Raw genomic sequence first — 23643 nt, forward strand, 5'->3', positions numbered from 1 at the left:
GGTTCCAGGTCTGGGCTCTGCAGTACAAGAGACATGGAGCTACTGGAGCAAGTCCAGCGAATTGCCACGAAGATGATTTAAGGGGCTGGAGCACTTGTCATAGGAAGAGAGGCTGAGAGAGCTGGGACTACTTAGTCTGGAGAAGAGAATACTGAGGGGGGATCTGATCAGTGTTTATAAATGTCTAATAGGCAGGTGAAAAGAGGATGGAGGCACACTCTTTTCAGTGGTACGCAGTGACAGGACAAGAAGCAACGGGCACAAACTGAAACACAGGAAAGTCCACTTGAACGTAAGAAAACACATCTTCACTGTGAGGGCGGCTGAACACTGGAAGATGTTGCCCAGAGAGGTTATGGCATATCCATCCTTGGAGATACTCAACAGGTGACTGGACACCATCTTGAGTAACCTGCTCTAATCTAGGTGACCCTGCTTGGGCGGCGGGTTAGATGAGGTGATAAAGATGGATGTGTAGGCAACAAAACTAAAGGCAAGATGTGATTATAAATCTGAATGTATCATTGTATTAAAATTATGCTTTTTTTTAACTTAACAGCTAGACTGGATTATTTTCAGGTTCAACGCTGCTTCAACGCTGACATAACATGAAATGCTATTTCTATGGGATTCACTGACTTTAATAACTTTAACCATGTATAAAATGGTCATCTAGTACAAGCTAGTTATTTAAACTCACAGTTTAATCAGGAGTGACATAAAAATGCACTGAGATTATGAGTCATCCCACGCTAGCATAGGTGTTGGAGACAAGATAGTGGCAAATTATGTGCTGGAATTTCCAGTCTTCATGCCTGGACAGCAGAAGGAGTTTCGATAACTAGCCCTTACGCAGTGTTATGGGTGAGGTGAGATGGGTTATGTGTTAGACTAGATGAAATCTACGTCTGCTTAACTGAGAGCAACCCATGACTCACTACACACATCGCTTTTTAAAAGCAGGAGCGTTGTAAATGTGCTGATCTAAGGATGCAAATGACGTAAAGCTTGTACAGGAAGCAGGGTTGGAAAAAATAGGCTCTGTAGCAGGTATCCTTGTTCTGGTCTCTTCCCTCAGAGATTATGAATGGTTTCTGTGTCAAAAAACTTGCTTATTTTTCCAGGTACCTTACTTTGGTTAAATATATTTGATACTGTAACTCGCTCGGCTAAATACATAGGAAATACACTGCTGTAGTTCAAGGACTGTTAAACGTAAGAATAGACCAATACCTCTTTTAATTTCTCTGAGAGGAGGTTCCTGCTAGTCTTTCTCTCCTTGCCAAATTCCTCAGGTCATATCTGAGTCATAACTCACGCTTGGCTAAAATTAAGGCGATCTGTAATGAAAACATATTGTCTTCTGAGCTGGTCTGCCTTTTATTCTTGTGCTTATTCCTTGCGTATTTGTAAATTAAGGATATTTAAGGATTAACTTCCCATTTGTTTGGTGGACTTAGCCGAACTCCTTCTATTCATTCACCATCTCTTAACATCTTTATTGAAGGATTAACATTTCTTCTGCATACTTTTGATTTGACCAAAAAATTTAGTAATCAATCTACAATCTAGCCAAAAGCAATTCATGAAGTGGTTTAGACATCCTGCAGAAATTCTCAGTAAGACATGTTTTTTTCTTCTTCTTAGTGTTAACTTGTTCACTCCAGCCCTGTAGCCTATCAATCAGTTCCCTAATCCATCCCATTCAAAACAGAACATGTAGATTCTACACAAAAGGGTGAGTGTTTCCTTTCGATAAAGCTTTTTTTTTTTTTTTTCATTAGTGAACAGAGCTATTTCCTAACCATGTTTGAAAGTTAGAGATCTTTTCATCGTTTTTATTCATGTTGAAGAATTTGAAGAATTTTCATTTGGCTGAAGAGCGAAGGAGGAAATAAGAGATTCCTGTTTCCACTTCATTGCTGCTCTTCTATTCTGCTCTATGTGTTCTCATGACTGCTTCTTTGCTCAGCTTCGTTTAGTTTTAGCAATGTCAATTGTTTCTGGGTGATCACACTCAATATTGCTATCACTTATCCTTCCACCATGTTGTTCAGCCATCTTCCTATAGATGATCTTTTTCATCCATTTCAGTCATTTTCTCAATTTTCTTCTCCACTAAAATAAGAGATTACATGAGCCTTTTAAGAATAACTCCGTCATTTACCTAAAATTTTTTAGTTGTACTAGTCTGAAGACAGGTAGCTGATTTTGCTATTACACAAGTGGATTTTGTCCTTCTGGGACAGTTGTTTTTCTGTGACAGCTTTCAAGTGGTCAGATTTCATCATGTTTCAGACGAGCTAGAGTTGAGCAGCCCTTGGACTATCATCCTACTTCAGGAATTAAAACAATATTACTGGAAGTTGTCTGATCTCTAGTTTCTTGAGTATTTTTCTGAGGGTTGTGGACTTGTCCAGTCCTACCTAATCTCCAGCAGGCTGATTGTGAAGGATGATCAACGGGTCTCCTTTGCAACTACAAGTCTGTTTTGTGGTCTTTCTCTTAAAAGGTGGTGTTCCTTGTTGCTTACATACATACTATCTAGTGCTGGTTGTGTTGATTCCTGTATGAGGAATCTGAGAATAAATACAGTGTTCATTTCTTTCAGGTGATATGGGGAGCTTTTATCTGAAAATGTATTCAGGCACGCATCTTGATGTGTCTGGAGTGGATTTTTTGTTTGTTTCCTGTACGGCATGGTATGTTAAAACCAGCTTAATACTTAGTATTGTTATTTAGTATCAAATAGCCCATCCCAAATAAAAACGGAATGTATTTTTGGTAACTGAGGAACAGCAAGTTCTAAAGGTTTTAAAATAGATGTCATATGATATCAATAGTATCCCAGTGCAACTTAGCAGACCTGAGAAACTATTCAAAGAGCAAACTAAAATGGAGGGCAGCTCTATTCTCCATGCTTTCACTAACATTTATTTTGCCATTTTTGCTTTATTTTGCTTCAAGCTTTTAATTAAGATTTCCTTGGCTCTGCTGACCCATTTCTATATTGTTAAAGGCAACAGAAAAGAGGCTGCCAGGATAGCAGAAGAGATCTATGGAATAGTCCCAGGTAAAGTAAAAATATGGTCACTCTAACATTCAGATGTGTTGCTGTTACATTTTTGTGATTTGAGGCATTTAATGATTGAGTTGCCATAAAATTGCTAAATGCATAAGGTAGATGTTTTATCCTGAAGCGCCTTCCATTTCTGAGGTCTTTGCAGTGTCAGTATGTGTTGGCGTGTTTTAGGTGTGCAAAATATGAGACTCCAACAATTACGCAGCTAGAAAGAGGGTGGCATTTGCTCAAGAGGGTACAGTAAATAAAACGATTGTTCTAGAAAGCAAGGCATTCTTTAGTGTTAATTGTGTGGGTTACAGAAGCATTTACTAAATAGGCTTACTACCAGAGAATATTTAGGGAAAAGTTTTAGTATGTGGATTTTCTGAAAGGAGATACTAGGAGGAGGTGATTAATGACTTTATGAATCCAAGCCAAGAATCCCTGTTTTGTTAAACCAGACCATAAAAATGAATATAGCTAAAATTATTCTGAAAAATAAAAGGCACAGTAATATACTGTACTTAATAGGCCACAAGAGCTGCCATTTCTTTTTTTTTTTTTCCAAGTGGTTTTACCTCCGACGCATCACTGCGATAATAATGAATGGACAGGCAGTAGCATGTCCAGTAATTCCACTAATTAAAATGACACAGTGCTTTAAATTTAGTACTAATGAGAACATATTTTCCTACTTGAAGATTTGCATCAGTGTTGTAACACCACTGATTTTTATGTGACTCATCTGTTGGACGCTTGCTTCGTGATGAGTAGTGTCACCCTGAGCAGGCTCATGAAAGCGAGCGGAGCTATTTCTGGTGTGAGATGGCCACGAAAAGCAAAAAGATTAAAATCTGGCCAACAGAAATGCTCCAACAAAACATTTCTCACTTATATACAGGAATGTCTATCTTTGGGTTGTTAATTTATTTGCTGTTCTCTGGAGTATAATTCCAATGATTTATTAGTGGATTTTTTTCCCCCCCTCTAAGTGCCTTCATGCAACTGTAGTCAGACACTTGACAAATGGCAGGTTTTCCTACATACAGATTCTTATCTAAGAGACTTAAAGTTGAGCAGATTACAACACTTTTTTATCTGCAAGCTGCCATTTGCAAAAAGCTATCAAGGATAATCTTTCAAAACACAAGGTCATGCGATGCTATTGCCTGTGCACTACATTGGATTTCAGAGGGAGGTTCACAGCCTTTTCTCTTTGCCGTGACGTAGCGCAGCAGCAGCAGGCTGCATTTCTCTATAGAAATTTAGAAAAGATACAATCTTTTCAGACATATCACTCATAACCATGAAAAGGAGATGCGCCCCATATGGGAACTACATTTGCCACATGTTTCAGGGAGGTAGGTTGCTGTGGCTAGCATGACACCAGCATGTATTTTCATGGTGAGGCATGCATGTGCGTGCACATGCATTGTAAATGCATGTGAAATGAGTTTGTTTGTACTATTTAGCATGCATAAGAGTTCAAATAAGGCACAGTAGCTTTATCATCTAAGTTACCTCTCTATCTTCCTCCTGTAAGGCCCAATTTTTAGTCACTTAACAATGTTATCAATCGCCAGACTTTTTGAACTGCATTTGCCTATTTCAGCTGCCAGCAACAGGAGGGACGTGGAGGTTTCTGGATGCTTTCAAGTAAATGTTTCTGTTTTTCCCCTCCGCACCTTACCTTCTAGTCCTAGGCTTGTGAAACAAGCCCTCTTGGTCCCTACCTGGTTCCCGTTTCCACTCATTTCGCCTGGTGATTTTACTTTTTCCCCAGGAGCCAGGTCACATGCTGTGTCAGCTAGTCTTTCCGTGCCCAGCTTCCTGCCTTAGGAGGCCAAGAAACGTCTCCTTAAATAACTAGAAATAAAAGTAATAACTATATTTAAAACTGTAACCCCATGAGTTCAAGTGAATCCCAGTCCGAGGCTAACGAAGGGAAGGTACTTGATGAGAAATAGCAGGCTGTTGAGCCACACAGTGTTACTAATGTCACGGAAAAGCTCCCACAAGTTTAAAAACATTTGCAGTGCTTTGTGTTTTCCCCCAGGAATGCAGCTCTACAAAAGCAATGTTAAAGCTGTGGTTATTGTTTTGAGGGAGCCCCGCTCTCCAGCCTTACCTGAGCGCTTTCTGAGTTCATAATTCTGTTTTTCCTTCTTTATTCTGCCATTCTGACACATATTTGGGGGAACAAGGAAGTGGCAGTAAGCTCACTTCCAGCTTTTATATATTTCGTGTGTGTGCATGTGTCTGGTAAGTATGCCAAATATTTCAGGAGGCAAAGAGGTAGGAGCGGGGGGACTGGGAAAAATCCCCTGTGGCCATGCAACAGGCCAGCCAGTACACGCAGCCCGGGCAGCAACGCTGCCTGCTCTTACCTGCTGTCTTGTCTCGCTGCACACACTGCGAGGGGGCCAAGGACCGCCAAAACCCAGTAACACCTACCGTGGGGGCAACCGAACACAGGGAGCAGCGCTGCCTCAAAACCAGATTATGGGCTAGGTCGTTTGGATCTGCCCTGCCTCTTTTTCCTATAACTCTGTAAACAGCCACTTAAACACGACTGTGATGACTCCTTTCTCTGCCCTTGCCTGTGCTGCGGTCCCTGGACATGGTTGACTCAGGCCTCTTGGTTTGCCTGGCTCCTTCTCACCTGGGTGCCGTTTGGATAATGGGGCTTCTCAAGCATCACCACTAGCTGCTAGATGAGGGCTCCTTTGACCTCCTGTGTCCTTGGCTGGAAGCCTCCAGGGATGTTTCAGTGCCTCTCATTGATTTCTCTTTGCACGTGAACGTGGGAAATGGAGATGAATCACACTTTGTGTTCTCTCTGCTGTGTTGCGTAGCTGAAAATATTAAAGAGGACATGGGGTTCAGATATTATGCTCATGGGGTTCCTATATAACAGAGCATGAATGCAAATACTGATATTGCTTCTGCCCTATTGCACTGTAAGTGCAACTAGCCCTTGGAGAAATATTTACTATATGCTGTGCTGCATTATGGTTTTAAATGTTAGTATACGACAAGTACATTTGCTCTCCACTGGACTTGCAGACATTTAATGTTGGCTCACTGACTGTAAATGTAGGTAGTAGCTAGCTTAAGGGAAAAACTTTTCATGGCATATGAATTAGATTAAGAGAAGAAAAAGATTAAGCTAGCCTGCGCTAAGGAGTCTGCGCAGTTTAGCAGTTCAAAATGATTAAGGAAAGAGAAGCGAAACCTCAGGCAGAATTTATTTTTTCATGCTTTTTTTCTGAAATCTTCAAATGAGTAGGAGGATGAGACCTGTTACCTGCTAGTCTGAATTGGAGGATGTTATTTATGAAATTGTCGGTTCAGGAAATAAAACTGCCAAGGACATGCTAGAATTTATTTGATGGACAAGCCATCGCAGTATCCGCCCGCTATGGGTCTCTTAATAAAGTGTAAGAGAAGCTCGAAAATGATTCGTGGCAAAAGCTCCCTGGAAAAGATGGAGGCTGAGATACTGAAAAATGAGGCTTGCAGGGTTCTGAAGTCCCTTGGCAAGTCTCAGCAGCATTAAACTTGTGGTCTTTGCTGAAGAGTGGTTTGAACTGCCTTCAAAAGTTCTGCCCACAAGCTGTTGTTTAGGTCCCTTAACAAGTGGCCTGCTTTCTCAAAAGCGCTGAGCCTCTGGCTGCTCTGCTGAAATCAATTTATCAAACAGTTTCACCGTTGACACTGCGTCGGTTGCAGGCCCAGCCTGCATTTGCACACAGAAGTGTTTCCTCAGTGCTCCCAGGATCTCACTTGCATTATATGCTTGAATTGACGTGTATTAATCTGCTTCTTTTAGGCAGCTGGGCAGACAGGTCGCCACTACATGATGCTGCGTTCCAAGGACGCCTCCTGTCTTTGAAAACCTTGATTGCACAGGTAAAAGCCCTCAGGCAAAGAAAAGGTTGGGCAGCAGCGTAGTTTCTGTTAGACTGTACCTGTAAAGAGGTGACTCGATAACAGATGGCAGCAGGGCATAAGAAAGGCAGATGCTGAATATATAGATGAATATGAAGGAATATATTCACCTGCATACCTTTGGGCATGTACTGGTTTGCTTAGGTAAGCTGTTGGGGACAAGCCTAGAACAGAGGCTGTAGCTTGCAGCTTTCTGTATAATCAGCAGTGATCCTTGGGCTCTTTTTCAAGGATAAAGAGTGCAAGCTAGACTTCAGGAAAAAAGAAACAGTATATGTATCAGCTCTTACTAAAAATCAGTATAAAGCTGTAAACGTATGTGTTGCTTTATAGGATGGCAAGCATGGTCTTCCTAAAGAGAAATTTGTCAGCCTGACGAATGAATGAATTCATTCATTCATTCTACTCTGAATGAAACCAAGCATTCATAAAACAGAAAGAGAGGAGGAAAGGGTAGATTAGGAAGGACAAGAAGTTGGACGTAAAAATGAGTAGCTGCAAAGGAACAGGTTATGGCTCTTTGTGCTTTGCTAGTCATCCTCCTTATCACCTTTCCTTAAACCTAGTGCCCTGATCTGACACAAATGAGTATACCCTCCTTTCCCCCATAAAACAGAAGATAAATGCCATGAAATTAATTCCCTAAGTGTAAGTTTTGTAACCTTGCAGTCAGACTGTTTGTACCTGAAGTAAATAATTTTTACCAGTGCTGATTTTGTCCAATAGTTTTTACCAGTGATGGTTGGCTTGCATAGGCGAAGCCAGCATCTCAAGAGGACAGCGTCCTGGAGGAGTCCTGGAGCTGCCAGTGTAAAATCCTCCACACCAGACATTTGTCAAGGCACGGTCACTGCTAAAAATGTTGCTGTTTACAACCAGTTTTCCCTCTCCCATTTCCTCATCCTCCTTTCCCTCGCCCTCTGACATCAAGTGATTTTTATGGAAAAGGAAGTGATGGAGGTTAGGCATAAGGATGAAGAGGGGTCATTTGCTCAGGACTTTACTGGCTTTCTCACCCCCTCCTCCATTTCCATTTATACTAATAACTTTACACCATCTAATTAGTGAGGGGCGGCTAGCGGGCGCTGCGGGACTCTAGAGCCATCCATTTCTGTGTTTCCTTAAACATGCCGCTGGGTGGCAATAAATGCCTGTACATGCCAAAGGTGCCTTGATACCACTGGGACCAGTGAGGCATTGAAATGGGACAGGACCAAGGTGCCTTCGCTTGAGGCCAGTACCTCCCCATAGTATTTGCCCATCGTGCATTTGTACATGTTCTGCTACATGCTTTGCAGAAAATGCACAGTCTGACTTGGAAGGTAGCTGGGAAAAAGGAAGAGCAGAAACCAGGGTTGTGGTTCAACATAGTTTAGTTCATTTAGTCTTTCTCCTTATCTCAAAGACAACAATTTTAGGAGTGAAGGTTGGGGGCCCTTGCTGATGAAAATAGGCAGCAATATCTGTAGAGAGTATATTGGAGCTGATCTACAGCAGTTTGATAAATGTAGGAATGAAGCTGTTCATGGAGCAGCATAATCTTTGCTCACTGTTTCTAAGATACTTACACTATTAGCCTAAATTAAATATAGAGCTATACTTTAAGGTATATATGGGACATGCAGAAGTCCATGCCTTAGGACCACAGCTTTCAAGGAAAGCCAGTAAGGCTTCTGCTGCAAAAGGGATGCCTTGAAATGGGAGGGCTATTTGTGTAGGTAAGAAACCGAGCATTGGCATTTAAAAGAGCTCAAGAATTCACCAGTGCCTGTTTCAGCACCAAAAGAAGTGTTTGATTTTTCTGATAGCTTGGCAAAAATTTATAATCATCTGGAAACAAGGCTTAAAATGAGCAATTTTGGTACAGATTATAGTAAGATCTGTAACTCCATCTCCACCAAGTAATGGAATGATTTAATGTTTTCCCCAATATATCAGTACTTACTCTTTCATTTGCAATAACCAAGTTTCATATATTAAATGTATATCTGAATAATGATTAAGTATAGCCTTCTTCTTCTCATCAGAAGTCTCTAGAAGACACTCCTCTTGAAGAAATATACTGATCAGTAAATGTAAAAAGTCTATAAAATTACAAAATGGAATATTCTCAAAAATTGTTCAAGATTTTATCTATTCCCCTAGCATTGATATAATGTACAGAATAATTCCTGGGACAGCTTTTATTTCAATAATACTTTCCTGTTACTGAAAAATGATCATTTTTCTAACCTAAAATTTCTATCTTAAAATGATTAGAGTAGTTTACTTTTAATGCTCTTTGCATCAGGATTTTACAGCGTTACATGGATATTTATTTCAATAGATAGTATTTGCTACTGCATACAAAAAAGTGCATTGCTGCCATCTGGTGAGCTGCCTAGTTTATAGCATGTTAAATAGGAAGGAACTATATGATAAAATTTAAGACTTCAAATGTAAAACAGAGCTGCTTCCAAGCCTGTTCTCACACAAGATTGTGAAACCTTACTTACCAAGAGATTTAGCTGCATTCTGGAGACACCATATATGACAGCCTCTTTCTCCTTTGCCATTATGTCTGGTTTGTGTTTTTACAGGAACAGGTGTAAGAACAGTTATTTGGGGAAATGCCTATAGTGAGGCATTTATAAATGATAGTTCTTTTCTTCCAGTGTAAAACATTTCGTAGGTAGTTGTATAAAAGAAACAGCTTTGTGGGTGGGATTTCTCTTATCTGCTCTACAGATCTACCAGGTACTTACTATGTCTGAGTGAAACACGCTAGGTACCCCGTGTAGTCAGTGGAAGTATTTTTAGGATAGAATTCATCTGACCTGTTTGAGATATATTCTTTAGCATGAGATGAGTCATATCCTAAAGGTGCCTATTTCTCCACCGAAGGAGCTAAGGTGTCCAGCTTGGCAGCTGATATCTGCTCTGGAGATGTCCAGGTACAGATAAGTGAGGTGAATCCCACCACCTGTGACTCAGGAAACCAGCACCACTCCTGACAACAGTGCTGAATATGCAGCTAATACATGTAGCTTTGGACAAAACGACAGCCCCTTTTGCGTATCTAGTAAAAGGAAAGTTAATGTCACCCTTGTAGGCTAAAGAAATGTAATGTCTTTCCTGTGATTAACTATGCATTATAAAGAGTTAAGAGACATAGTTCATTGCTGCTTCTTTAATTCCATCTCCAGTGAAAACATTTGGAGACAAACCTTGAAGCACGAAAAAGCAATAGTCCGATCAGGCACGTTCCCTAGATGTTTACCCAGTGGTGTGGGCAGAGCCAGGCATCTTCCGACCGTCCTTTACATCTGGGCAGACACGGGGAGGAGTCGCTTGGCCTGGGGAGGGCTTTTCCCTCACGGCTGTGCTCTGAATTCCAGGGATTCAACGTGAACCTCCTGACAACCGATCGGGTTTCGGCTCTCCACGAGGCCTGCCTGGGCGGCCACGTGGCCTGCGCAAAGGTGCTGCTGGAGAACGGCGCTCACGTGAGTCCTGGGACCGCGAGCGGCACTGTGGTCACCTCCAAGGGGCCAGGGTCCTCCCTAAATTTGGCATCAGCTGAGATTCGCAAAAGAGCTGTACGCGAGACAGAGTCAGTCTGTCAGACAAACAGAAACATTTAGGCACAAAAAAGAGGGGAAAAAAACCCCCAGTGCTTTGTTTTCAAGGATAATAGACTTGCCTTCCTCCAGTGGCTGCTTCGGTCACTGAATTATTCTTTTCTCTTTCACTTCTGTGAAACATAATCGTAATTGATGGAAAAAGAATGGGGAAACTACATTGAAATAACCTGAAAGATAATCCCTTATCGCCCCCTCACTTTTTTTTTTTTTTTTCCTGGCACCATCACTGGAATTGCCCTTGGTTTTCTGTGGAATAGTTTGGGAGTCCCACATAAATGAAAGTGGATGTGCTTAAAGCAATGAAACATTTTATTTGTTAATAAAATAACAGCATTTCCCCCAGTCGGACCTAAGGTAAAATATATAGTAAAAATGGAGATGCAGGAATAGGATGAAATATATCCGAATATATTTCACTCAGCTGGGTTACAGGATTTTCAAGTACAATTTACATGGCAAGAAACAGTAACACCAGAACAGGCAATCAAGCTACACTTTGCAGAAGAAAATACATTTACGAACTTCCTATTCTATGCGTCAAATTTCAGTCGCTTAAAAATAGGAAAAAGTCCTTCTGTATGCTCAGAGTTACACGATTTTGGTGTACTAATGGTGATATCTGCTTAGAACTCAGAGAATCTCTGAATTACCTGTTACTTTCCTGAGAAGTCAGCTCATTTCTGGTATAATATATAGATCCAGTGATTGGCTTTTTTCTTTTTTTTTTCCTTTTCTTGTTGTTCTTCTCTGTTCTCCATCAGGAGGTAGTCATCTAGTGTCTAGGAGGAAGTGTACCATTGTGCTGCTCTGCTTTATTGCTGTGTTCTTCTTTATTTCCTTTTTTACCAAACCGTTTACTCCAGAGCAGCTCTCTTATCACTTTTTCCTCTTTTACCAGTTAAATCCATGCCCAGTGGAGAGGCAAACCAAATAAGTCATTTTTCTTCTTTACTTATCTTCTCGCTTACCCTCCGATAACAGTTGGGCTGAATTGATGGCCCTGCTGTAAAATGATGCTGATAGGTCTCCAGTGCCTCCAGCAGCTCCAGCCACATCTGCCTCATGCAACTGCGTGTGTGTGCCAACAGCTGTTAGACTGCAGCATGAAACCTGTCTGAAATAGAGATAGCCCCTGAATCTGAGCAGACAGACGTACCCCACGCTGTGGGCCCTGGGTCTCCCCATACGATGCCAGTTTATTCAGCTCCTGACCCTGCCATATTTATTTTCCAGCCAGATCTGTTCCCTGAACTGTTTTTCTATGACGCTGAGCAAGCGCACAGAGGTAGGGACCAACTAAACCAGTGTAGCTACTGAAATATGTAGCCGCAACTTCAGGTGTGGGGACATTTGCTCGTCCTGGTTAACGTACTTCGTATGCCCTGTTGGAGCCAGCTGCATTGCCCTGCACTGAAAATGGCAAGGACTGATTTATAATTGTGGAAAAAGCACTTTGTAAGAAAAAGAGCTAACACAGAGTTAAAACAGCATCAGATACAATTCAGCAGTTGGAAAAAAACAAGGGCAGATGATATTTAGAAAGGTATCCACTGCTTATGGTCTCTTGCTGAATTCGCTGGAATAAATTAATAGGCTTTTAAACATCACTGCCTTTCTCCACATGAAAGGCAAAACACCTTGCTAATTAAAATGTACCAGCTAATGTATTTCTGCCCTGATGCTCCCAGCCCTTTTGCGGGGCTGTGCTTTGGCTGGTAGCAAGCTCCGGCAGCAGCAGATTTCCCTGGTGGCCCAAGGCTCCTCTAGCCCTTTCTGGTCTCTTTCTTACTCTCACACAAATTGCCGTGTGGTTTCAGAATCTGCCACCCTTTTTCAATTTGCTATGGAATTAAAGAAATACAAATTTATTGCATAAATTGCCTCCGAGGGCTTGCTGCGTAGTTAAACTTAGTAGCTGGTGCTGTGTACAGCACAACCCCACGGACTGTGCTGTCCCAGTAGGGAATGACGAACGGTGTTTTTTGTCAGATCTTTATACCAGAGGTCAAGGAAGGACATTCTTTCCCTCTGACACACACCAGCACACATATGCATATGAAGACAAACCCTTGCAAGCTCCATTTCTGTTTAAGACTGTTTCTGTGATTTTTTTTGTTGTTGGAAATGTGTTTTCAGGTAAAAGTATGTGAACATGAAGTATATGTTTCATTAGAAAAGCAGAACCATTTTTGTCTGAAAACAAGATTGCATTGTGGCTTTGGATTGGTCCAGACTAAACAATCATGAATATACCTAAGTTCTCCATGGAAAAAAAGAATTTACATTTTCTGAGCAACTCTAGGAGGAGCACTTACAGTAGTCAGTGTTATCCCCTTATGGAACTAGCTTTCTGAGAAACCAGGCAGACCTTGGAGAAGAACATATAACTCTGAAATCTGTTCTGAAAATAAGCAAGACAGGTATCCCGTTTGGTGTGTTTCTAGTAAAGTGGTGATGCGTGCTGAAAATGCCTGCCTTTTGTTGTTTTTATAAGAGTGTTTTTCTGTTTCAGGTCAATGCAGTCACTGTTGATGGGATCACACCTCTGTTTAATGCCTGCTGCAGTGGCAGTGTGGCTTGTGTCAACATGCTGCTCGAATATGGAGCCAAGCCACAGCTCGGGAATCACCTTGCTTCGCCTATTCATGAAGCAGTAAAGAGAGGTAACGTTCAGGCTTTGAGTGAGGCTAATGATAACTAAATCAGGAATATATATATTTTTGACTTGAAAGACATTATAATATTTTTCTGCCGAGAACTTGTACAGTAGGGATAAACATGCTTGTGCCTGTGGACTGTATCTGGGTGCTCTTCTTCACCGCGCAGGTCACAGGGAGTGCATGGAAATCCTTCTGACCCAGGAGGTGGACATCGACCAAGAAGATCTGCAGCACGGGACACCTCTTTATGTGGCTTGCACGTACCAGAGGACAGACTGTGTCAAGAAGCTTTTAGAGCTAGGTACACCTGGGAAGGGGGGTCAGGGGAGAGCTGCTGTGGCATGAGCCAGCGCTGCTGGTTTCTCTGGGTTGCCTCCTCACTGCAAACATTGCAGATTCTTTTCATAAGAGTTCTTTGGACAGCCTGAATCTGTGGCACTCGTTTCAGATAATTAAAAATTTCACCTACATTCATGAAGAATGTAGGAAATCTTTAGTAAAAGAATCACTAATTAGAGAGACTTACCTGAAACACAGCATGTCTGAATTTGAAACAAAGATAGAGTTTTAGTCTTCCAGAACGGTGACAGGAAGCATAGACAATATTGGCTAGTATCAGTGACCAAAACAAACTCTTTCGATTATGATAAACTGCCATGCAAAGTGTTAACTTCTTCTACTTCTCAGATGGTGAAAGATAGCAGTAAAGACACTCAAAAGGCTAATCCCTCTAGGCCCAGGCACAATGTGGGAGTTAGTGTAAATTCTTGCTGCCAGTGTACATTTGCTAATTTACACCTGCTAGCTGTATGGTCCTGCTGTGCATGGCAAGCCCAGGGCAAGCATTTTGCTTATTGTGCTCCCAAAGTTATTATAATGAGATACATAAAGTGTGTTTTTCTCCGCATAACACAATTTATGTTAGATTTTATGATTTTAACAAATTTACATAACATATGATAGACTGCAAACTTCTGTTGGGTTGACAGTCAAAGAATTTCTGGGCTTGCTCAGTTCTGTCCATCTCAGACAGCAACTGGTCATTCAACAGACATTTATGCAGCAGATATCTGGCTTGCTGAATTTAGCATTGCTTTTTTTGAGAGAAAGGAGGGAGGCTTGTACCAGCGACCTCTTTCGTTTATTGAGACCAGCACGTGTGATGCAGGTCATTGATTCAAACAGTTCCTGCTTCCTCCCAGCACTAACTATGCACTCATGTTCACCTAAGGAGCCAACGTTAATGTGGGTAAGCGACTGGATACCCCTCTTCATGCTGCAGCGAGGAAATCCAATGTGGAAGTAGTCATCTTGCTGACCGACTATGGTGCTTGCCTGAAATGCAGAAATGCTGATTTCAAATGTGCATTGGATGTTGCTGTACCCAACAGCAAAGTGGCACAGGCGCTTTTGCTTCGGGAAGGTAATGGTTCCTTTTCTTATTCTCTTTTTTAAAATACAACAGTACTTATTTCCTTTACCTAAGTACTTGCTCTTAACTGCTTCTCCATGTACTGCTCTGTGTAAGTTCTCCTAGCTTCTCTACCAACTTCAAGCCTAGAGCATGCGACAGAGAAATGAGTAAGAGATCTCTGCTTTGTTGCTAGATCTGCTACCAAATATTTGAATGTTAGTGGGCATGTTGGTCAGTTGTTCTGTACATTTGTTTCCCATTTACTAACGGAAAATTATACTTATTTACCTATAGGGACTCAAGGGACTAAGGATTAAAACTGCTGTGAGCGTTTATTTATTGGCATTATGAAAGCTATTTTAGTAGCACCGTCTTGTGTTCATCTTGGCTCCATGGCTCACTGCCCAGTTTCCTGCAGAAAAAGTGAAATACATGTGTGTGCACTTGGTCATGGGGAAAAAGTGGCGCTAGTTGCTATGTGGCTCTTCAGCTTCTGCAGCGCACAGCTCTTGCATGCAGATTTTGGGGCTGCAATCCAAGCATGAACCAGCAGTGCCCTTTGCAGGTCACTTTCAGCCTCTCTATGACATTTCTAGTGGCCTTTCCTGTCCATTTGGAAGAAAATCCTGAGTGGAAATGAATATAGATCTCCTTATATGATTTTCACCTGTTGTTTGGGGTTTTTTTTTGTTTTTTTATACTATGTACAGCCAAAACTTGATGCCCGGCAATGACATCTCTGAGGCATGGACATGGTGGCTTAACTACCTCCTCCTCTAACCTCCCTGTTTCCCAGCTCAGTTGTACCCCTAGTTGGTGTTTCGCCAACCCAGGAGGGGATGAACGCTCCTTGCCCGCTGCGGGCAGCCTGCCCAGGCCCTGCTGGCTCCCTGGCGCAGGGGAATGAGATGCAGTGTGCACAGAGAGCCCGGAGCAGGCTAGTGGTGGAAAATAACGTGGATGGTAAACTGTCAGTGCAATGCATAGGCTTGGTGCTGGCCCTCTGCATGCAGGTGGGTTTTGCAGGGCTTAATATCTTCCATCCCATTCCCTTTTTCCATTGCATTTTGTGCAGAACTTTAATGTATCGTGACTGAAACCTGTCTGGAGGACTTTTGCCTAAATGTTTTTCACCTCTTTTGACTTTTGTCACAGTATGTGACATGCTCAGGGCTGAGCATGTAGGCTGCTTTAGCAAAGGCAGAGCTTGCAGAAGTCAGTTTTTATAGATAAAGAAATCTTCCAGTATTAATAATTTTCTCGTAATGAGCTTTCTTTTGATTTCTACTTTCAGCTTTCCACCCTCTTCTCCTTTACAGGCAGGTGGACTATAGGGCACTGTAATTTTGGCTCTTTACTTTTCAGAAATGAAGTTTCCTCAGTATCTGAATTAACTCACATACCCCTTCAGTCCTGCTTTCAGATCCTTTGCTGTATCTTACGTCTACAACTGAACATTTTCTCTACTTAATCTGTGTTTTCTGAGAACCTTCTCTTTGAAATAAGCACCCTAGGGTCTTCTCTTGAGGAGTTTTCTCTCTACCTCCTAATTTTTCTGCTGTAGTTGCTTAGATGTCTCCCTTTAATTGTTACTCTTCCTGGCTATTATGCAATGTGAAATGTCAAACGTTACTGTTTTCCTAACTGCTTAAGGAGATAGCTTCTTACTTCAGCCTCAGTGACAGCAGCACAAGTGCTTTTTTCTATCTATCCCTTCATTATTTTTCCATTAATTTCTTCTCAGGGGCCATTATCAGCCTATTTAGGCTCCTAAATAGGAGTCCTGCAGTAAAAGCTCAGTTTGGTGAAGCTTACCTGGAAGATGTAAGAACAGGCTTTTAAGCATATCTCCCCAACCTGTGCTTTCAGACATTGCTGTGACAGAGAGTGCTTGGCCAGAAGCCCAGGGACTGAGCCAGGGCTCAAAAACCAAACATCTCCAAGCTGATATAAAGAATCAGCTTTATAGCTCTAGCAGGAAGAAAATGAAGCATGGAGAGGGGAGGAGAGGGAAAGGGAAGAGAAATATATTCACCAGCAAATTGCATTTGCCTGTGCAAGCACACTACTGCTGAAGCACTAGAAGTAATGAATATTCATTTCCAGTGAGTTTGTGCCTTGAGTGGCTTTCATCTGACCTGCACCAGGTTGGGCTGGGAGCACCTGCCTCATCCCCATCAGGGAAGCCAGCTACCCAGCACCCTTGGGGTGCAGTAAAGTGCAGATGACTGCTGCAGCTTTCCTTGTCATTACACAGATGAGTCCTCTGGCAGCTTGCTTACCAGTGGCTTCTCTGATGTCTAACAAGAGTTTATTACAAGCTGCAACCTTTTTTTTCTCAGGGCAAGAGAAGGGCAACAGGGCCTCTCTCTCCCTCCCTCTTTCTCTCCCCCTTTTTTTTAACCCCGGTGCCTTTTCACACCAAACTTTGCAGAACTAATTATCTTTGAAGCCTTTTCCCCTCGGCTGGAATAAATTAAATTGGACAAAGCAATAAAAAGTGATTTTTGGGGAGCACTGATGATAAACTGACATACGCAAATATTCAGAGACAGTGCGGTCCTGTGAACAGGCTAAGCTGCAATCACTATTTGTGCAGGCGTCTGCAGAGACACTAGCTGTTGGAAGAAGCAGCTGCATGTACTATATGTGTGAACGACTAACTGTATTCACTATAGCCACCATAAGATGGCTGGTCTATGCTGAGCACCTCTGCTGCTCCTCATGATCCGTCTTGCTTTTCTCCTCACAACACTGCTGGAAGTTCTCTCATTTCTGGGGCAAGGGCTACGCCTCCTGGCGCTCTGTCTCCAGTGTGAGCATCTTTATGCCGTTTTAAGTGTTTGCTTAAGAAGAGAAGCAGAAAAGTCCAGCTGTGCATGCAGAAAAATGCTTTTCGTGCTCATTGTTTTCAAACTGATGAACCAGTTCCTACAAAAATAAGTCAAATATGAACAACAGTGTATTTAGGTATTTAGCTATCCTTGACTTATGCAAGTCATTGAAAGTGCATTTGCATACGCAAGGGTAGTGCTTGATCTGATTTTCAAACTTTGCTTCTGTTTCTTACTTGCGTTCTGACTCATATGGGTGGTGGGGGTGCTTGTCTTTGCCTTTTTTTTTTCCAGGTCCTGCCAGCCTTGCCCAGCTGTGTCGGTTGTCTATCAGAAAACATCTGGGTCGATCATGTCTATATGCAGTCCACAAGCTGCACCTGCCTGAGCCACTTGAGAACTTTCTCCTCTATCGATAAATATGTGACTATCTTTACACTGGAAAAGAAAGAGGAACAAATGGTTGTTTACTCCAAAATTATTGTATCAAAGAAAAAAATCAAAGATATCATTTGCTGTCTACTGTGGGTATTGAACATTAGCTGCTACATGATTATGTAAATTGAAGCCAATGGAAAACACCTGTTTGTAGGCACTGAATGATATGGTAGATATAGTGCCCTCACAATTTATTGTCACGTCCACTTAGGACAGATTGAGAAGCTGTAATACATGAACAGATTGTCTGACGTGTTTGTAGATGCAATTGCATGCATCCACCCACCCACCCACTGACAGACACACACACATGGATTTCCCCAGCATTTAGTGTTATCTAATTATCATATTTTTTCAGGTAGTATCTGTGCAGCTTCCTCCTCTTGCCCTCCATGCTTGCTATCAAAATCAAGGGAGTGGCTGTTAGTTTTCCGTCAATGAGAGAATGAAAAAAAACTTCGGCACCCAGCTTCAGCTGCATTTCATGTTTCTCATGCCTTTTGTATGCTTTGACTTCAAGTCCCGCCACCTCTTTCCCGTTTTCTCATGCAGTCATAGTGACTTGGAGCAGGCTCTGGTTGCACAGCTGTATGTCCCCTTGCACTGAGCTCGGTTGCCCACAAGGCTAACACGTCTTGTCGTCTCCCATGTGAATGGTGTTATCAAAGCAGGTGTGGGTCTTGGGGTAAGTTTTCCACGTGGATTTGTACAGGTCTTAAAACCCTCATCCCTTCTGGGGGGAAAAAAAAAAGGTCTCTCTAAGCTGTAGCACTTGAGATCTAGCTGTGTTCATTATGTGAATAATTTTCCTTAGCTAAATTTGAGGGCAAAACTGAAAATGTTATTTTCATAGACACAGTAGTTTAGCTGTTTCTTGCAAAGTTTAAAGAAAACAAAAGGAGTGAGCTGCTTCTCTCCTTTTCATCTTTGCATATTTTGATGTTTCTCAAGGTAGATCCTCAAACAAGGTTGTTTTGCATTACCTGGATGCTTGTCTTGTTGGATATTGCTCATCAGGAGCAGTCTGCAGGCTTATCTGCTTCCTCATCCCCTACTCTACAGGCTTTTACCACCTTCATGGGGAAAGTAGTCAAAATGTCGTTAGGGCTAGTAGCTTGGACATAGAAGAACTGAAAACCTAGACCTCTCTGAGCATAGAAATTTGAGATCCAGTAATTGCTGCTATGTTTGTATAGCTCTGTAAAGATTCTTCTGTTTTTCCCCTGGAGGATGTTCTGAGAGGTGAAATGCTTCTTCAAAGCTAAGTTTTGGTAAATTTTTGGCATGAGATGGGCAATGATGGTTCACTGGATTTAGTGAAATAGGAAGTAAAAGTAAAAGGAGAGTCTTTCTCCACTTAGCTCAACTTTAACGGTTTGAGAGGCAGCTACATTTTCAGCCTAGGAGACAGTGGTTTTATGATAAGCCATTCCTGCTAGTTTCTGGCCGTTTCATTTTCGTGGCCAGGATACCTTCAGTCAGGAGAAATGAGCATGTTAGAGTCTGAATACAGGATGGAGTCCAGACACCATTGAACTCCTGTCCCTGCTCCATCAGCCTCAGTCTGTCTGGTTTGGTGCTAGTCCCTTAATTTCACCGTGACAGTTACCCTCTCTGAAACATAGGACTAATATTGCCCATACTTTTTATGATTAATTCAGCACATGCAAGATAAATCGTGCTCCTAGCAGTTCATGAGCCTAGACCTGTAATGCTACAGCCAAAAATGAATGTAGTTTTCTGCCTGTGAAGTAGCCCGTGTTTGCAATTATTGAATGCTATTTGACAGCAGGAACTACTGCTCATAAAGTTTCCAGTGACATGAATGACCTTGTATAGTATAGTATATCATGAATCTCAGAGATTTGAACTCTAAATTCTCAAGAGGTTCTGAAAATCAAATACTATCAAGAAAGCAATGTCTGTATTAATTTGATGTCATCAGATCTTTCTCAATCTTATCTCTACTATAAGCTCATCTACTCTGTTTATAAAGTGGCAGTCAGAATACCATCTGCTATTCAAATAGAGAGACAGAGCCTCAGCTGTGTGGATAGTCAGAGTTGTATTACAGTCAAGGAGCTAAGACAATTTATGGGGTCTGTTTTGCAAAGTGTAATATCGAATTGATTTCCTATTTGCAATCATCAATGAATGCAGCATTCCACTTGCACGGGATTTTAAATTGAAATAATGTATCTTCATTAAGGAAATGCAAAGCCTGTTCAACCTCTTGGAAAGATTTATGTTATGAAGCAGCAGAAGCTGCCCTATATGCATTGCTTCCCATCAAAAAATCACCTCACCTTTGCGGTCTCCCAGATACCTCATTCTTTCTGAAGTTCCTCACATCAGAGATTCTGAGGGAACATAGTTTTAAAAAATTGGAAGAGAAGTTTGGAAGTCCTAATGTTAGGAAATTTTGTCAGAAACTTTACCCAGACTTTCTTACTGCTATTTCAAAAGTGACTCAGACTAAAAATACCCATTTAATTTTCATCGACTGTGCTTTATATTGTAACAATGCACAGAAGTATTATCGAGGAAATAGCAGGAGAGGGTATTTCACCTTTTTGCAAATATGCCCTGTCTTATGTGAGGCTAGGGAAACACTGAGATAGCACTGGGATAATTTGCTAGGAGATTATGGAACCTCCTTGATGATTTTTCAGAATGAATTTGAAAAACATCTGTCAGATGTGGAGACATCTGCTTTTCCCTTGGGCAGGAGAAATGCTAACTAACTTCACAAGGTCTCTCTTCTTCAAAAGAGGTAGTGTCTTCTCTGTCATTCTGTGATCATTCAGAAACCAGTTATTTAGGTTAAATATGGTTTTCTTGGGAGCACATAAATTTTTCTATACTGAAATATCCTCTGCTGTACCACATCCATATGACTTTCTCTCCAACATTTCCCACTACTGTCTGCCTTAGTGGAAAGTGCAGCATATCTCATCATGAATAATCAGAGAATATCCTGGCTAGAGGAAAAGATTTTTCTGGCTGCAAGCAGTTACAAATTCTAAGCAAAGACACTGACTTGCAGCTTAAAAATTGAGCTTGGGCTATGGATGTTCATTAGCCATAAAGCTACTGGTCTTGAGCTTATTTTGCAGAAGTGATTTAAATAGGTTACCAATGCGCAATATAAAACCAAAATATTTCCTTTTATAGTTCTCAGTCTGCTAGGTTGCTTTTCCATTTTCTTATTCAAATGTTATACGTGAGACAGTGTGGACTCAGGAATGCTGGTGATGGAGACCTCACAGGTGTCCAACTAACCAAATACTGACTTCAGGCCATCATTCACTACTTAATATACTTCCATCATTGCTTGTGATCCAAAGCAAAACAAAGTTAAATGGGCTTTTTATCAGCCCTATCTTTATCTTCACCATAAAATAAGCAGTCTTCCTATCTACTTTCTATCTACCAAAAGATGCATTTCATGTCTCCAGACATTTTCTTCACAACTTATTACAGTTTCCAGCATTTTGCACTAACTCATAAAGATCATTGTGGCAATTTTCTTTTTGCTTCAGCCTTGTTGTTGCCTCAGTGCTCTGTTTCCAAACCTGCCTCCACAGGTTTCTCCACAGCTTGTGAGTGCCTTTAACATAGAGTCTCAATCTGCAAGCGGGCTGGCTTGTTGGCTACTGCCTCAGGGACTTGTGACAGTGAAAGTAAATAGATTGACACATTTTGAAAGGGTTTAATAAACAATGACTCTGGTGGCAGGTGGCAAAAGAAATGTTACATACGAGCCTGAACCCTAAAAGATCCCAGTACTGGTCTCCTGATCAGCCCACTGGTTCAAGCTCCTACCAGGAAAACCTGTCTAGTGCTCAACTTCTTATAGCAGGTGTGTGAATCTCTGATTTTTGATTGGGTTTCTGTCTGTCCAACAGAAAAGTGATAGAAAGGGGGAAAAATCGTAAGCTTCTGAAACTTGTGGCCACGCTCTAGGGGCTGAAATCCTGCACATCTGCCTCGAAGTGGCAACCCCTCGCCTTCCTGGGCAGACATGGTCCGAAAGGGAGGGCTGTCCAGCCACGTTTCACGTGTTGTGTTGTACCCTCTCTCTGTGCCACTCACTGTCCATCATTTTCTGCAGATCCTGCCGGGCGAGAGGCACAGAGGGATCAGCTGGCAGAGAGGCAGGCTGACACCTTTCTGCCACAAGTCAAACAAATCTAAGCTCTACCCCTCCCTGGTATGTGACAACGCAACCCTGCTATTGGCATTTAACAGCCCCCCAGTACTAAATGGATTGCAAACATTGGTGGTGTGTCCCAGTGGGGCAGTAGGACAGGGCTGACTATTTGGCCTGATGCCAATGAAAACCAAACACCTTCACTGACTCTCAGCTGAAAATCTGGCTGACCTATACACTGGCTGACAGTTTATGATGGCTTTGTATTCTTTTTTCTAAAATGAACTTTTTTGCACAAGCCAATTGCTCCTCATTGTGATTTTTTTAATATTCTACAAGAGATGTATAATATGTCAATGTCAAATATAGTTTATTCTACACAGACCTTCTATATTGATTTCTGTTTCTTGAAAATTCCTTTATACTTTATATCATTTGTAGAAACTCATAATGTGCAGGGAAACAGAAAGTTGTACATCTTTGGAACTGAAAAATCTTCATAAAAGGTATCAGGAATTGGGGAAGAAAATATCCTTTACGTATTCAATTGAGAAAAACATCTGGAAAGTGGCGAGAGAGACTGAATGGCAGAGCATGTCATTCTACTGTTTTCCTTAACAGGTCAGCCAAAAAACAAACCATTAGTCAACAAACCAGTGCAACTAAATATGTATACTTGCTAGCAATGCATAAAACTTCACATATGTGGAGATTCTCTTTTCAACTTATTTTTCATTAAAACTAGACTTAAGCACGTATTCACAGCTTTCCTTCATGGCAATCAGAACAAAACCATCATAAATGCCAAAAAGCACCTCATAGTCAATAGAGCAATTTTTATCATGACTCATCTAGTCTGTGATATTATCTTCTGCAAGTTTAGGTAACCAGAATCACAAACATTAACTCAGTTCACTTTCATTCAAGGACCAAATTGACTTCTGAGAAATATGATAGTGTTCTAACTATGAAAAAAATAGAGTTAATTTGATATTTATAGTACCAAGAGATCTGATGCTCTTACAAGTTGCACCAAACTGTGTGGTGTCTAAGAACAAGGAAGAAGATGAGACTCTCAAACCAGTTTTTGTGGGGGAGGCAGGGTTTGGAGAAGGTCTAAAACCATGTTTCCTTGAAACAATCTAATGAAGAAATATACAGAGCTCTCCAGTTTCACCCTTTCCTCCAGATTTAGAGATTTAGTAGAAAAGATATGGAGACAGAGAGAGAAAAAAAAGTATTCTACCCTTTAATAGATTTTTAGGCCTGGAGGCCTTGGTTATTTCATCTGATCTCCTCTATAATGCAAGCCACAGAACCTCACCCAGTAATTGCACTAACTGAGGTCGTACTTGGAACTATAGCATATATTTTAGAAAAATGTGGAGGTAATGCAGGCCTCCTTGTATAGCTGGCCTCACAGGGAGCTGCTCTATTGCTGTTTCCACCCCCAGGCCCAGGGAGGAAGCGGGGCTGGAGGTTCGCCTCCTCCTGCACACACCTTCG

The 23643-nt window shown here is 41.6% G+C and overlaps 1 protein-coding gene across 1 annotated transcript; it reads left to right on the forward strand.

Moving 5' to 3' along the window:
- The first annotated feature begins 2823 nt into the window (after positions 1-2823).
- On the forward strand, positions 2824-22441 carry ASB11 (ankyrin repeat and SOCS box containing 11). Its single transcript, XM_009669196.2, has 7 exons — positions 2824-3073; positions 6897-6976; positions 10393-10500; positions 13151-13301; positions 13465-13599; positions 14530-14721; positions 17841-22441. Exons 1-7 carry the CDS (start codon positions 2824-2826, stop codon positions 17963-17965), a joined length of 1041 nt encoding a protein of 346 aa, XP_009667491.2. The 3' UTR covers positions 17966-22441.
- Positions 22442-23643: the final 1202 nt, after the last annotated feature.

This window comes from Struthio camelus, chromosome 1 (genome assembly GCF_040807025.1).
Source record: "Struthio camelus isolate bStrCam1 chromosome 1, bStrCam1.hap1, whole genome shotgun sequence".
In the NCBI taxonomy this organism is placed as follows: Eukaryota; Metazoa; Chordata; class Aves; order Struthioniformes; family Struthionidae; genus Struthio; species Struthio camelus.

Coding starts and splice junctions, on each gene's coding strand:
- ASB11 (XM_009669196.2), top strand. CDS start 2,824: ATGTCATATGATATCAATAGTATCCCAGTGCAACTTAGCAGACCTGAG. Junction 3,074..6,896: donor GATCTATGGAATAGTCCCAG/GTAAAGTAAAAA, acceptor TGCTTCTTTTAG/GCAGCTGGGCAGACAGGTCG. Junction 13,600..14,529: donor CAAGAAGCTTTTAGAGCTAG/GTACACCTGGGA, acceptor TGTTCACCTAAG/GAGCCAACGTTAATGTGGGT.